Source organism: Brachycentrus maculatus, unplaced genomic scaffold, assembly GCF_059751285.1.
Source record: "Brachycentrus maculatus isolate JH-2025_06_01 unplaced genomic scaffold, ASM5975128v1 h1tg000190l, whole genome shotgun sequence".
Classification (NCBI taxonomy): domain Eukaryota; kingdom Metazoa; phylum Arthropoda; class Insecta; order Trichoptera; family Brachycentridae; genus Brachycentrus; species Brachycentrus maculatus.
The window spans coordinates 867,501-882,705 of NW_028280941.1; the positions used below are offsets into that span (position 1 = coordinate 867,501).

Here is a 15,205-nt window from a genome sequence, read left to right on the forward strand (position 1 = left end):
AAAGAGCCTTAGTTTTCGAGATATTTTTACTTTTATAAATTTCCCGAAAATCTGCCCCTTAAATGAGTTTTTTGAGTGCCACTGCTTTAAATTTTCATATTTAACACAAATTTTAGTTTATATAATTGTCAGACTGTAATGATTTTATTTTAGTCTACATTTGACTTGATAATAAAATATTGATTTCGAAACAATTAGTTATGAAGTAATGAAATTAGTCATGAAGTAGTTAAAAAAATGGTATTTCACAAAGTGAACGATGAATAATAAGGTGAGTGTTAAATTTTATTCTATTTTTACGTTTGCATGTTGTGTACATATATGTATTATTTCATAGTATATATAACATATCAGTTTTATTATAAAAAATTTATTCTTGCTATTTTCTTTCTAAATATTATCTTAATATTCAAACACGTAATATCACGTTTCAAATTATTACTTTATTATCCTACTATGGTGAGCAAGTGTGTGTGCCAGAGTAGTATATTTAAAAGAAACGCGTACTTACAGTTTGTTTATTGATATAAAATTCTTATACGATTTGATAATGATTTGATATTAATCTATTATAATTTATCTAATTGATTATTGAACTTTGAATGAAATATGAAGCTAAAATATACGTTCTTTAACAATCAAGCGATGGCAGGCGATTCTCGCCCCCGCGCTCCGGTTGGCTGTTTTTGTTGAATCCGCTCAGTGTTGTCAACCTGACAGTAGCAGTATAATTCAGTGTTGTCAACCTGACAACACCAAATGGCGTGGCCAGACGGCTACACTACTTTTCTGTGATGCACTATTGTTTGTTTCTCCAGAAATTCGTAATCTTTTTATTCACTGCCCATACACCTTAACTTTATTCTTATTATGTATTCTTGTACATTATTAAACAAAAAGTTATTTAAATATTGAAAAAAAGTTGTTCCAACACCCTTACTTAAATATTCTATCCCCATTGCCAGCAGTCTAAAACAAAAGTTATCTTACTTTTGATTTTTCCATAGAAAGACCTTCTTGGACAATCTTTAAAAAATATTTTTAAAGATTATTAATTACAAAGACCTTGGAGATCACTCATTAGAAACTTTTAAGGACCCTCGAGTGGCTTTCATCAAATGATTTAAAACCGAATTTAAAACTTTTTCTAATACTTTTACAAAATAATGATATTAAATTTAATTTCGGTGGTGTTTCTCGAACGAAGGTTTTTCAAAAGAAAATATAAATTAATTTTCTCATTCATTTTCCTTTCCATTATTCTATTTCTTGTAATTAATACCTTTCATATTGGATGCGTTTGAACGATAGCTTAAAGCTATTCTCCTTTTTAAATACAACTCTAGTTAAATACTGTTTCAAACTTAAATATTTGTTTTATTTTATTGTGATATTTTACAAGTATTATATTGTTATTGATTGAGGCCTGTTTTACAAAATTTCGTTGTAACGTAGATTTTTAAACAAGTATGTGACACACTCGAAATGTTCCACTGTATTCTTAAGGGTGAACTCTCAAATTCAGTACGCAACCGGCTCGCGAGAAGCCACATATGTTGTCCGCGCACATTTTTTTAGAATAAATATTGAAAAATAATTTTAATCACTTTTTAACTCCTTAGCTTTTAAAAGCTTTTTTCTTCGCAAAACCATATATTTTTTCGTACATTTTTTTTTCAATACATAAATGGTGTTTTGAGCGAAAAAATCAATTACGTTAAATGTTTTCTGGGTTTAAGGAAAACTAATTTGCAGACTATCGATTATCCCGCGTTAAATGAAGCTTAATTTGTAGAATGAGGTCATATTTTTAACAGGTTAAGATTGATAAGAAAAACACTATTTTAATAAAGCTTTGTATGAAATGTATGATCCTTGACATCACATATAAAAGTGTAGGTACACAAGTTGTCTTTGAGAATACGAGCGTCATAAAACATCTCAAGGCCCTTAATCATGTAGAATGTTCTATAAAACATGTTTATGTGACATCTCTGTTCTATTTCCGTAAACAATGACATTTATTTATCTAGTGTGTTGGAACAAGCGATGTCATATAAGGGATAAAACAGAGATTTATCAGTTACCCTTGTGAGGAAGATTTCATCATATAAAAAGAGTTGATAAACGATACTGAAAGTACAATGATGATATGGGAAGGTTTCATGATTTATGTTGCAAAATATCCCCTGAAACGCGATGCAAACAACGATAACTCTGAAAAATTATCAAAGCTTTGCTATTTTGTATTCGAGGAAAACCTCAAAATACAACGTATTTTGATTTGTCGAGAGATAAGTACAAATTTCTGGAAGGTAAGATTGTATTGTATAAATATGGACAAGTGATTTTTTCACTCCAATGTTTATTCAATATTACACTGGACACTTCGTGTGTTAAAGATCAAGATGACGCTGCGTTTATGAGATGCAGTGCCCTATCCACCATTGGGGAACGGATGAGGGTTTGAAGAGTGAAGAAGAAAATTGTTTCGTATCAGTTAAAAGAAAAAGTAATGCTAAGGGTCGAATAATTTTAAAATATCAATAACCCCTAAACATATATATGCATATACGCAGTAACGTGCAATAATAATTAATTAGGGTAGGCAGTAGAAGTAGGCAGTAAGGTAAGCTGGTACTACTTAGTAAGGTAGATATATATAAAGTATATATATATATATATATATATATATATATATATATATATATATATATATATATATATATATATATATATATATATATATATATATATATATATATATATATATATATATATATATATATATATATATATATATATATATATATATATATATATATATATATATATATATATATATATTCATAAAAACTATAAATATTCATAATAAATATTCATAAAAACTGCCTTTAAAACGGTTCGCTGTGATTAAATCACTATTATTTCAAGTGTTTTAGTGCTGCAAGGATACATTTATTCGCGAAACTTTAAAATGTGCATCTCTTCAGCATAATACTGGCGTAAAAGTTATCCAGCTGAATTCTTAAGTACTCTCAGGGATAAAAAACGTAATTTACATTTTTTCTTTTCATCATTACTTGGTATCACAAGGAACTTTAATGATTCAAACACGATCGCTGATTTATGGATGGGTTTTAATATAGATAAAAAATACATTAAAACTGTATTTAATTTTAGATTTTTCAACTTAACCCTAATTAAAGCATGTCTACATATTTGTATATGAAAAAAAATACAGATTTCAGTCTTTAATATCCGGTGAAATTTATATCCAGTCGTATAAATCCATGGTTTATATCCATGGAACGTGAAGAAAGAAATAGGCTGGATGGATTGATGACATTGTCCGCGTCGCAAGTAGTGAGTGAATTGAAAAAGTCTAAACGAGAGAAATCTCTTGAAAAATTTTAAGAGGCCTACATCCAGCAGAAGAGAATGGCTTACAAAGAAGAAGAAAAAGGAGAAGAAATTAATTTTTAAAAAAATATAGATTTCATACAGATTGGCTTCTACCAAGAACCTACTAACACACTATGATCCCATACAATGTAACATTACCACTTATTTTCTGACTTGAACACTCTAGAAGAATGAAAAGCTTTATAAAAGATGAAGAAGAACTCCACGTCTCTATCCCTTCTTACTTCAAGCCTCACCTTATTACTCACTCCTTTATCCCGCCTATTCACTCTACTAACTATCAACATTTCACTGTTTTAATTTTAGTACATATTCATCCCTGAAGATGATAAGGTGCTTGTCGAAACCAAAGTATCAAAAATAAAAGTGGCAAAAACAAACATCCTAGAAAAAGATTCTTACCGTTTTCATGAGCTCCAGTATCAGTCGCCCGCGGTGAAGTGCCGCTGCCATTTTCAGAAGGAGCTATGTCATCTTCCACTTCAGAACTATCAGCGTCCAAAATATTCCTATCAGCGTATTTGGAAATTGGCACCAATATCTCGGCATAAGATGCTCTATCTCCTCCGTTTTGATGATATATGGCAGGCGAACCGGCCATTCCGTTGGTGATACAATCACCGTCTGCGAATTCGATCACATCGTTCAAGTTTTCGTTTTCAATTTCGTTAATAGCGCTGCAGCTAGACCTGTCAGCGAAACTTGATCTGCTGCTTTGCCTATTGCTCAAAGACAACCTCGCACTTCTGCTCGTGCTGGGTAGAGAGTCTCTGTCTGCGTGGTAGTTGACTTCTACGGATGATCCGTTGATGGAGCCGTTCTTATGCTGCCCGTTCTTTTGGTCTTGATTGGACAGTGTGTTGTTGAAGTTGATCTTTCTGTCCAGGGCTATGGCTGCCTTCTTGTCGTTGTCCAGATAGGATGCTGTGTAGAACTTGGACTTGTCGCTGCTGTAGTTGGAGTTAGGGGGTCGCGAGGGGGAGCCCGACGGCCTGCATATGCCGTCGGACATGGTGACGGGGGTCGTCACGTCCGTGGCGGGGGTGATGAGCGGGTCGGCCGGCTCGGGCCTGTCCAGGGACAGGTCGCACTCCCGAGGGGCTACTTGGAGATTATCGTCAACCATTTTGCGAAGTTTCGCCTGGAAAAAAATAAATTTTATATTATATATATGGTATGACTCCGTGAATGGAAGTGACGCATCGGCAAATGAAGGTGAAAGTAGACTAAATGCAGTCGAAATGCAATCTCTCAGTGATGTGATGAGTGAAACCATGTATGATCGGTGTTCAAATGATGATGTAATAATGCAATTTTCGCTCCTAGCTTCTGTAACATACAGCATAGAAATAAGAGATGATACCACCAGAATAAAAAGCCTTCTTAGAACTACTGAGATGAGGACTTTATAACCCATCCCAGGAGTAACACTCCGTGAATGCTAGACATCCACTTCCCAGGACCAGGCTCCGAGAACAACAGGACACAGTCCTAATCAAAGCAAAAGAAAAAGACTGTGCTGCACAAACGGTGATGTCAGGCATCGGAATAATTGGTCGCCATGTATGAGGATATGCAATGAGGTAAATGAAGAAGCGAAGATTGTTTGCAAAGGCAGATTGGTGTGGCGTTCTGTTCTTTCTACGGCGAAATGGTTAGTAAGTTTTTTTTTTTATATTTAAATATAATTAAATTCATGTTTTTTTTTATTATATTCTTCATAATGTTGTATAAAAAGCAGAAAATCTCAAAATTGGGATAAAAAACGAATTACTAAGACACATTACGCTACATGTTTTCATATGCTCGTTAAATATTTATCCTAAATAAAAAACCGATGTTTTTCCAGATTTTTTTTCCCAGTTTACCTCTAAAATTACCGGAATGGAATTATGAATCCTCGGCTGGCCGTATTTCATCTTGGCAGTACCAAAAGCTACCCCTGAAGGGTGTAACAGGCTGTAGCGACCGCCCACCCCTAGGACTCACAGATGAATGCCTCCGAGAAAACAAAGGCGAAGAAAATGGCGTGTTTTAAAGTCAATAGCTCCAAGAAGTTGGGAAATAAATTCGAGATACTGGCGGAAGCCATTCAGAGTGATTACTCCCAACATTTCATGAGGCTGCGACTGATAACGCTGTCAATTTATATTCGACTTCTGTTTTACGAGTATTTATTTGTTACACTCTCGATTTTCCGTGATGAATGGTAGAAAAAAAGTGTTTTAATTGCCTAAAATGCAGGATTGATCACCTTGCCTTCATACAGGTTGATTCAAAATGTTATTTTTAAAACGACTGACGCTATATAGCGCAAGCAATGGTCAATAAAGCGACTGTTTTATCGGTGTGATTTAGATAAAATCTATAAGAATTAATATATATGAGACATATCGCTCACTCCTTTCAACAAAGTCATATATCAAAAATCGTCAATTTTCAGTTGTGTGTGTTTTTGGAATTATCAGAAAATGTACTATATCCCATCAAAAGCGGCATATTTTTAACTTAATATTTACCCTATATAGGGCAGAAACTGTTGTTTTTGCATTTTGAAGAAAAAGTGTGGTTAATTTTTTATTATATTTTAAATATTTTTCAAATGGAAAAAAAACATCCAGGTTTTACCTAAAAAGATCTGTTGCATAGTACAAAGTTCAATAAGTGGCTTGATATTTATTTTTAATATATTTTATTATATTTTTTAACTTTAAAAACGATCTCCTGAACAATCAAGTTTTTTTTACGTTGTTAAAAGCAGTGAGTGATATGTAAGTCCGTTTGCCACATGTGGGATAGAGACCAGAGCACATATAAAAATTCGAAAAATGTGAAGTACGGGGGATTTAGAGAGATGGGAATGCCCATGCTTAAAATGGATAGTTTGCATTTAAAAAAGATTTTTTTTTAAAGTATGATACCACAAAGTATTACTTAATTTAGAGGTTGGTAATATCCGATCCTTTAAAAGATCCGCATTAGTGAAACTGCGTTCTAATATAAAAACAATGTATATTTCGTCGTATAAATCACACAGATAAGGCCGGAGAATTTTTATCACAAATAATATAACCAGTAAGAAATTTACAAAAAAGCTAACTATGTATTTTACGAATATTTTAAGTAAAAAACGTCACAAAAGTGAGATACTGTTATTCTATCACTGCAAACAACAAATATGTTCGGCCCATAACACGTGTTTCGACATAATAAGTAATATTGTGAAATATTTTGTTTTTTGGAAAATATTTTGTTTTATGACTCAAGTGTTCCGGATCATCGACTTCCCGGTTAATCCGAAGCCGAAAAATCGGGAGTGTACTGTATATCACGTCCTATTAATAATTTATATAAAAACATTACTTTTTCTTATATATAATAACCTAACCTAATCTAATCTAACCCAAATTTGTGACCAAAAGTTTGGGCACACTTCAAATATTGTACGGAGACCAAACCAGATTTTAGAACAAAAATTTGGGCGCACTTTGAATATTGCAATGTATAATTACCTGAGCGTCACCCAGCAGGCGGCGCACCAGCGCCATGTGTGCCCAACCGATGAGGGGCCATGCTAGTAGCACGCCCCCGCGCCCAGAGCCCCCAACATGAGGACTTCACTTAACTTCACTTGGCTTAACACATATTCCTGTCTGAACTGAGCAATACAAAACGAAAATTCGGTTTTTAACACTTCAAATGACACTTTGCACTTGTTGCACTTATAATTCACCTTTCACTGAAAAAAATATTCAAATGAAGCCTCTTTTTTATTTAATATAAAATATACCATATTTGATTTTACTCATGTATTTTTCGACTACTTTTTAATAGTGTACTTTTTACAAAATTTTATTTTATGAATTGATTCGGCAGTCACTTTGAGGAAATAATAATCCATTTTCAATTGAAACTTTACTTGGTAGATACCACTTTTTCTTAAATTGTGTCACGTGTTCCGATGCATTCTGCATCATTTTCAAATACGGCATTAAACGATACGGAACGCATTGAAACATATCGCTCACTCCTTTCAACAGCGTCATATATCAAAAATCGTCAATTTCCAGTAGTGCATGTTTTCAGAATGTCCAGAGAATGTACCATATCCCAGCAAAAGCAGTATATATTTAACACAATATTTACCCGCTACAGAGCAGAAAAAGTTGTTTTTGCATTTTGATGAAAAGGTATTTTTTAATTATTTTTTTAAATATACTTAATATTTTTCAAATGGAGAAAAAACATTCTGTTTTACTTAAAAAGATCTGTTGCACAATAAGAAGTTCAAAAAGTGGCTTGGTACTTATTTTAATTTAATACACTGTATTATATTTTTAAACATTAAAAACGATCTCCTGAAAAATCGTTATTTGATATACCACGTTGCTGAAAGGAGTTAGCGATATATTTTGAATATTTCAATTATTTCACAAGAGTTGTGAAACTTTATTTAAATAAAACACGAGATTTCATTTTCATAATCCCAATGTACTAAAAAAAAATGGACCCAAAGGCTAGTCAAATAAAAAAATAACAGTAAATATGAGACTTTATTTTATCAAGCGCGATATGTTTTTTTGCTAAAAATATCAGTCAATCAATCAAATCCTCATCCGCACCCCAATGGTGCATAGGGCACTGCAACATATAAACGCAGTGTTATCCTGATCGTTAACACATAAAGGAAAGGTGATCAGCCCTCCACTTCAGGTACCAATCCAGGGTAATATTGAATATATTAAATTAAAAATAGAAGCTCTCTAGAATTTGATAGTTCATTTAGATCCATTCGTATCGGTTACAGAGAACGTTACGCTTTAACAAGATGAGAACATTCCCGGAACATTCCCATTTGCCCGCGACGTGTTGTATTAATTATTCCTTTGTTCCGAGATAAATTGAAACAATCGGCTGATACAAATTATGCCCTTAGTTTGCCCGACCATCCGGCAACCCCGTTTACCTAAAACTCAACCGTGTAATAGGTCTTTAATTTTATATGTTTATATATATATATATATATATATATATATATATATATATATATATATATATATATATATATGTAATAAAATACCCAGGTACCTACCTATAGATTTTATTAAGTACCTACATATAGTGCCGACTTTCAATATTGTGACAGTCGGTAAAGCAGATCGCACTAATCTACCACTAGATGTCGCATGCGTCGCACTGAATAAACAAAAGACTTCAGATAGATAGAAAAATATTGTGAACTGCCTTATTATATGTAATTCAAAGAGATTAATTGAGAAACACTTTTACTGTCGTTTCTTTAATTACAAAGCTACACATTGTTTATTTTATTATTATACACCAACTTATTTACAAAGAAGAATATTACCACGTTATATATATATATATACATATATATATATATTTTTTTATATACATATATATATATATACACATATATATGTAATAAAATACCTAGGTACCTACCTATAGATTTTATTAAGTACCTACATATAGTGACTTTCAATATTGTGACAGTCGGTAAAGCAGATCGCACTAATCTACCACTTGATGCAGCATGCGTCGCACTGAATAAACAAAAGACTTCAGATAGATAGAAAAATATTGTGAACTGTCATATTATATGTAATTTATAAAAAGTTAATTAAGAAAAACTTTTACTGTCGTTTCTTTAATTACAAAGCTACACATTGTTTATTTTATTATTATACACCAAAAATTATTTACAAAGAAGAATATTACCACGTTATATATATATATATATATATATATATATATATATATATATATATATATATATATATATATATATAATATATATATATATATATATATATATATATATATATATATATATATATATATATATATATATATATATATATATATATATATATATATATATATATATATATATTTTATATATATATATATATATTTATATATATATATATATATTATATATATATATATATATATATATATATATATATTTATATATATATATATATATATATATATATATATATATATATATATATATATATATATATATATATATATATATATATATATATATATATATATTTATATATATATATATATTTATATATATATATATATTTATATATTTATATATATATATATATATATATATATATATATATATATATATATATATATATATATATATATATATATATATATATATATATATATATATATATATATATATATATATATATATATATATATATATATATATATATAAAATATAATATATATATATAGTTGAAAAAAGAAGCAGAGGAAGACCGAGGAAAATTTGGCACAATCAAGTATGTCAAATACTTGAAATCGGCCGGGTCAGGGGATAATACCGTATACGGCGTTTGAAAAAGATGCGAAATGCATCGAAACACTTGTCACAGTACATCTTAAGAAATAGTGGTATTAACTAAGTAATACATCAATTAAAAATTGATAGATTTTACCACAAAGTGACTGCCAAATCAATTAATGTTTTTTTATTGGATTTCTTTTTATCATAAGGTTTTGTGAATAAATCTAAAGATATGAGATTTTAGACAATCGTTAAATATATTTTAATTATTTTTCAATGATAAATTTTATAAACACCCAAATTTATGTAATATGTTTCTCAAATTGAGATTTTGTCCCCTCAAATTACAAATATAAAGCCCAATGAGGCATTCTTCTTTCAAGCAATTACTTTTTCTCTGTAGAATTATGTAAATACAAGTATATACATAGATATTTGGTACAAAAAGTTCATAACATGTCGCTCACTCCTTTCAACAACGTCATATTTAAAAAAAAAACTTTTGAGACGAAGAGACCCATACGTCTCGAAACTGGTAAACATAAAATGTATGAGGAGATGCCTGAATGTATGAAGAATGAAAAAAGGCTGAATGAATTTAAAAGAAGATGTAAATAAATACATATATGATCTTAATTAATTGATGTAAATAATTTTTGTATTAAATGTAATATTAGCTAATAATAATAATAAAACCCTTATCCGCACCCCAATGGTGCATAGGGCACTACGTCATAGAAACGCAGTGTTATCTTGATCGTTTATGCGTGAAGGAAAGGTGATCAGCCCTCCGCTTCAGGTACCAGTCCAGGGTGATATTGAATAAATATAAGAGTGAAAAAATCACTTATATTTATTTTACCCCCCTCGGGAATCGAACCCGGGACCTACAGAATGGTAGCCGAGCGTGCTGACCATTACACTACGGAGGCGGACATTACATTACAAATTTAAAATAATTTTAGAGTTATTAGGTACTACCTACTTAAAACTATTTGTCCGCCTTCGTAGTGTAATGGTCAGCACGCTCAGCTACCGTTCTGGATGTCTCAGGTTCGATTCCCAGAGAAGGGTCTATTAAATAAGTGATTTTTTCACTCTAATTTTATTCAATATTACCCTGGACTGGTACCTGAAGTGGAGGGCTGATTAACGATCAAGATAAAACTGCGTCTATATGATGCAGTGCCCTATGCATATATATATATACATATATATATATATATATATATATATATATATATATATATATATATATATATATATATATATATATATATATATATTTATATATATATATATATATATATATATATAAATATATATATATATATATATATATATATATATATATATATATATATATATATATATATATATATATATATATATATATATATATATATACATATATATATATATATATATATATATATATATATATATATATATATATATATATATATATATATATATATATATATATATATATATATATATATATATATATATATAATAAGCTAATAAAGCATATTATAAGCTAACTACAGAAAAAAAAAAACAAAAAAGATATTATTATATTACTGACGTTTTTGTAAAAAAAATTAAAGTAAAAACGACTAACCACAAAGTTAATGGTTTAATTATTAATAATAAAGAGAATATGAGTTTACCTGCATATATTATAATACATAAGCAGGTAGTTAGCAAATATCTGAATTAATTTTAGGTCTCTGACGAACGAACGCTAAAAAATTACGCACTTCATTATAAAATACAAAAAAAAATATATTTGAACGTTGTCCGCCACGCGAACTTTGAATTGAAGCGCTCATTTGCATATGGACGTGATCACTTTTTGTAATTTCAGAAAAAATAAATAAAAAAAATATTATTGAACTGTTTGGTAACATAAAAATACTTTTTGCTAATATAAAACGCAATGTTAATATGAATATGTACTGCATTCCTTATGTAACTTGATGTTGAAATTAAACATGGGAGATAAAATTTAAAAACGGGTTCTTCAAAATAAGTCGATAATTAATTCCATATGGGAAAACCCATATTGAATATTACATAATCATACAACATTTTGAGTGTGTCTAAATACTTGTTCACTATCAATAATTGGAGATAATCCAGATTTGTGATGAAGTAGGTACTTAGACCCATTCAAAATTTTGTAAATAAATAATGTGGTCTAATTATAAGCTAAAATAAAAAAAAATAAAAAGGATATTTCCTAGCGTTTCTCATGTATGTGATTATAATCTAGGATTCATACCTCACATACAAATGAAAGAGTTTCTGGTCAATAAAAAGCTTCTTTCATTTCACCATATGTGTCTCTAGTGAAATCAAGCACTATGTTTCGAATTTCATCAATATAATAAGAAGTTCCAAGAATTTGCGACGTGTGGTTGTCAATCATGGGTAGAATGGTGATTGCAATGTGTAAAGTGATCACTTAATCCAGCCTATGACAGGAAATAACCACATAAATACCCAGACATCCATATTCTTCTTCATCTATATTGATATTTCAATAATATTAATAATAAATTTGGATAATTTCTGAAGAGCATTTTCGTAAAATAATTCCTCAAAGGCGTTTCAAAATATTATTATAATTGTTTCAGTTTTACTTGGTACATACCACTATATATTAAAGCCTATTGTGACACGTGTTTCAATGCATCACATACCATTTTCAAACACAGGTGTTTTAAAATGATGCGGAATGCATTGAAAGATATGGCACAAAGATTTTAAGAAATAGTGGTATTTACCAAGTAAAACTTAAATTTAAAACATTCATGATAATATTTTGAAGCGCCCTTGAGGTAGTATTTTACGAAAATAGAAATTTTACAATAAAGATTTTAAGAAATAGTAGCATTTATTAAGTAAAACTTAAATTAAACATGGATTACAGATTGACTGCCGAATCAATAATATTATTATTACGTTAAATATTAACGGTATTTCTGAATACGGTAGTAATTATCATGCGAACATTTTATAATTCACATTCCTGGTGGCATAAAGTCGGTCATAAAATGAATGAAAGAATTGCCAGGCGGGTCGGCATTATGTTATATACATTTAGTGAGGGGAATGTATGGAAATGGAAGTCCAGTTATCCTTCATGAGATGCGAAGAGGTGGGTATCAAGTGTGCTATAGGTACCTACGCCGACAGACCTAACCTCAAATGACATCAGACCTGGTTTCGGTCAACGTCAAACGCAATCGCACTTGTCGAGACCTCAAACTTGAGGAAAAAAACACTTATTTACGTCTCAGAGTATCCTCGATCTTCAATACAAGGTCCAAAGTTGACACCGAGGCGAAAACATGACGTTAGCAGGAAAATCGACGAAAATATCAGGTTTTTTACAGGTTATTTGGTTCATTTGAGGTTTATACGCTGGTATAATTTTGCCACGTGTATTTCTCGACATTTCTAACTTTAGAGATGAATTTTCTTCATACTACCACCTTCTTTGCATGTTGTCACAAGAAAATCAAAGAAAATATGAGGGTTTTTACAGATATTTATTTAGTCTAAGACTTATTTGCTAGTACAATCATATTCTATCCGTTTTTGGTGTTTTTTGTACTTCTAAAAGCGTTCTAGCTTTTGAGATGGAAAATTATATTCATACGACCTCCTTTTTTGCACGTTGTCCTAAGAAAATCAACGAAAATACCAGGTTTTTTGCAGGTATTTTTAATCTTAAAATTATACGCTGGTACAATCATTTTCTGCTCATTTTTTGGTGTTTTCTTGTAGGTACTTCTAACAACTTTCTAACTTTTGAAACAGAGAATTTTATTCATACTACCTCCTTGTTTGCATGTTTTCCTAGGAAAAGGTTTTTTATTTCTCTTCAAAAAAGGTTTTTCTCCATTTGAAAAATATTGAATCAAAACCTTTTCTTCAAAATGCCAAAACAACACTTTCTGCCCTGTAGCGGGTAAATATTAAGTTAAAAATATGCCGCTTTTGCTGGGATATAGTACATTTTCTAGGCATTCCGAAAACATGTACAACTGTAAATTGGTGATTTTTGATATAATACGTTGTTGAAAGGAGTGAGCGATGTGTCATAAAATTAATAATATATCGTTACAAATGCTTTATTACTATTTCAGCCAATAAGAAGAATTTATCGTAACTGCAGACAGTTGGTAGAATTCCATATTGAATTGTTGGGTAATATATCCAAAATTAAACAAGGTTTTTGTTATATTGAATTCTACATTTATTTATGTATATCTTAATACGTGACGCGTTTCGTCTTCTTAAGACATTATCAAACACTGACTTAAGTGTTAGTCAGTGTTTGATAATGTCCTAAGAAGACGAAACGCGTCACGTATTAAGATATACATAAATAAATGTAGAATTCAATAAAAAAAAAACCTTGTTTTATTTTGGATATATTACCCCACAATTCAATAAGAAGAATGTTTGATTAGTAGTTTAATAAATAGTTTCAGAAAAGAAATTGGAAAATTTTTATTAATATTGAAAACATTTCAATTTATATTATTTGTGGAAATGAATGGGGTTGAATTAAGTTCACTTGGATTTCTTTGAATGGAATATGGGTAGAGTTCAATAAAAATCCACATTTTTTTATATTTTTTCCAATTCACTAATTTTTACACAGCTACTCTCGTTAGAATCAACTGACGCGTGAAATGCTAAGCGCATATGTTGGTTTGATATATTTTATAGTGTATACGACTCTCCGTGATTATTTTAAGTTTAAAAAAAATACAAACTGACTGGGTGCATTTTTTCTATTTACATTTTATATTATTGTTCACGATTTTCTGAAATAAATTTTAATTTTAATGACGTCAAACTTTGATAAGTTTTGTATTGTAAAATTAGGATGAATTTTTTGATAAGCCTTTTGCATTTCTTAGTCTCGCCTCTGAAATCTGAAACAAAAGAAAAATACGTTATTATTTTATCAAAAATATATTTTAAAAAATATATTTAAAAAAAAGATAACAATGAAAACGAAAATTTTATTATGTAATTCAAATAAAAGTCAATAAATTTTATATTATTTTTAGACATCTCATCAAAGATGGAGAAGAATATGGAAGTTTGGGCATTTACGGGGCTGACGACCGTCATAGGCACACACGTGTATTAAGTCACAAATGATACACGTGTATTAAGTCATCACTTTATACACGTGTATCATTCACCGATTCTACCCATTATTGACAACCACACCACTCTAATGCTTGGAAGTTCTATATATATGAAGCAATTTTGAAACATTGTTCTCGAATCACTAGAATCACTAGAATCACTTGAATCACTTCACTGAAGTTCTAGTGATTCAAGAACAAATAAATTATTAACTGAAATGTCGAAAGGATTGAGAAATTGTTTAAGAAAGATCTT

The 15,205-nt window shown here is 30.0% G+C and overlaps 1 protein-coding gene across 4 annotated transcripts in view; it reads right to left on the reverse strand.

Annotated features, from left to right (window-relative positions):
• Liprin-gamma (liprin protein kazrin) overlaps positions 1 to 15,205 on the reverse strand; it is a 320,428-nt gene that overhangs the window by 144,740 nt on the left and 160,483 nt on the right. For all 4 annotated transcript variants that reach the window (XM_088262843.1, XM_088262844.1, XM_088262842.1 and 1 more), the window contains exons 2-3: positions 6,939 to 7,165; positions 3,829 to 4,567 (exon numbers count right to left, since the gene is read on the reverse strand). In XM_088262843.1, the coding sequence (XP_088118969.1) occupies positions 3,829 to 4,567; positions 6,939 to 6,974 (775 nt within the window). In that variant the 5' untranslated portion in view covers positions 6,975 to 7,165. The remainder of the gene's footprint in view (positions 1 to 3,828; positions 4,568 to 6,938; positions 7,166 to 15,205) is intronic.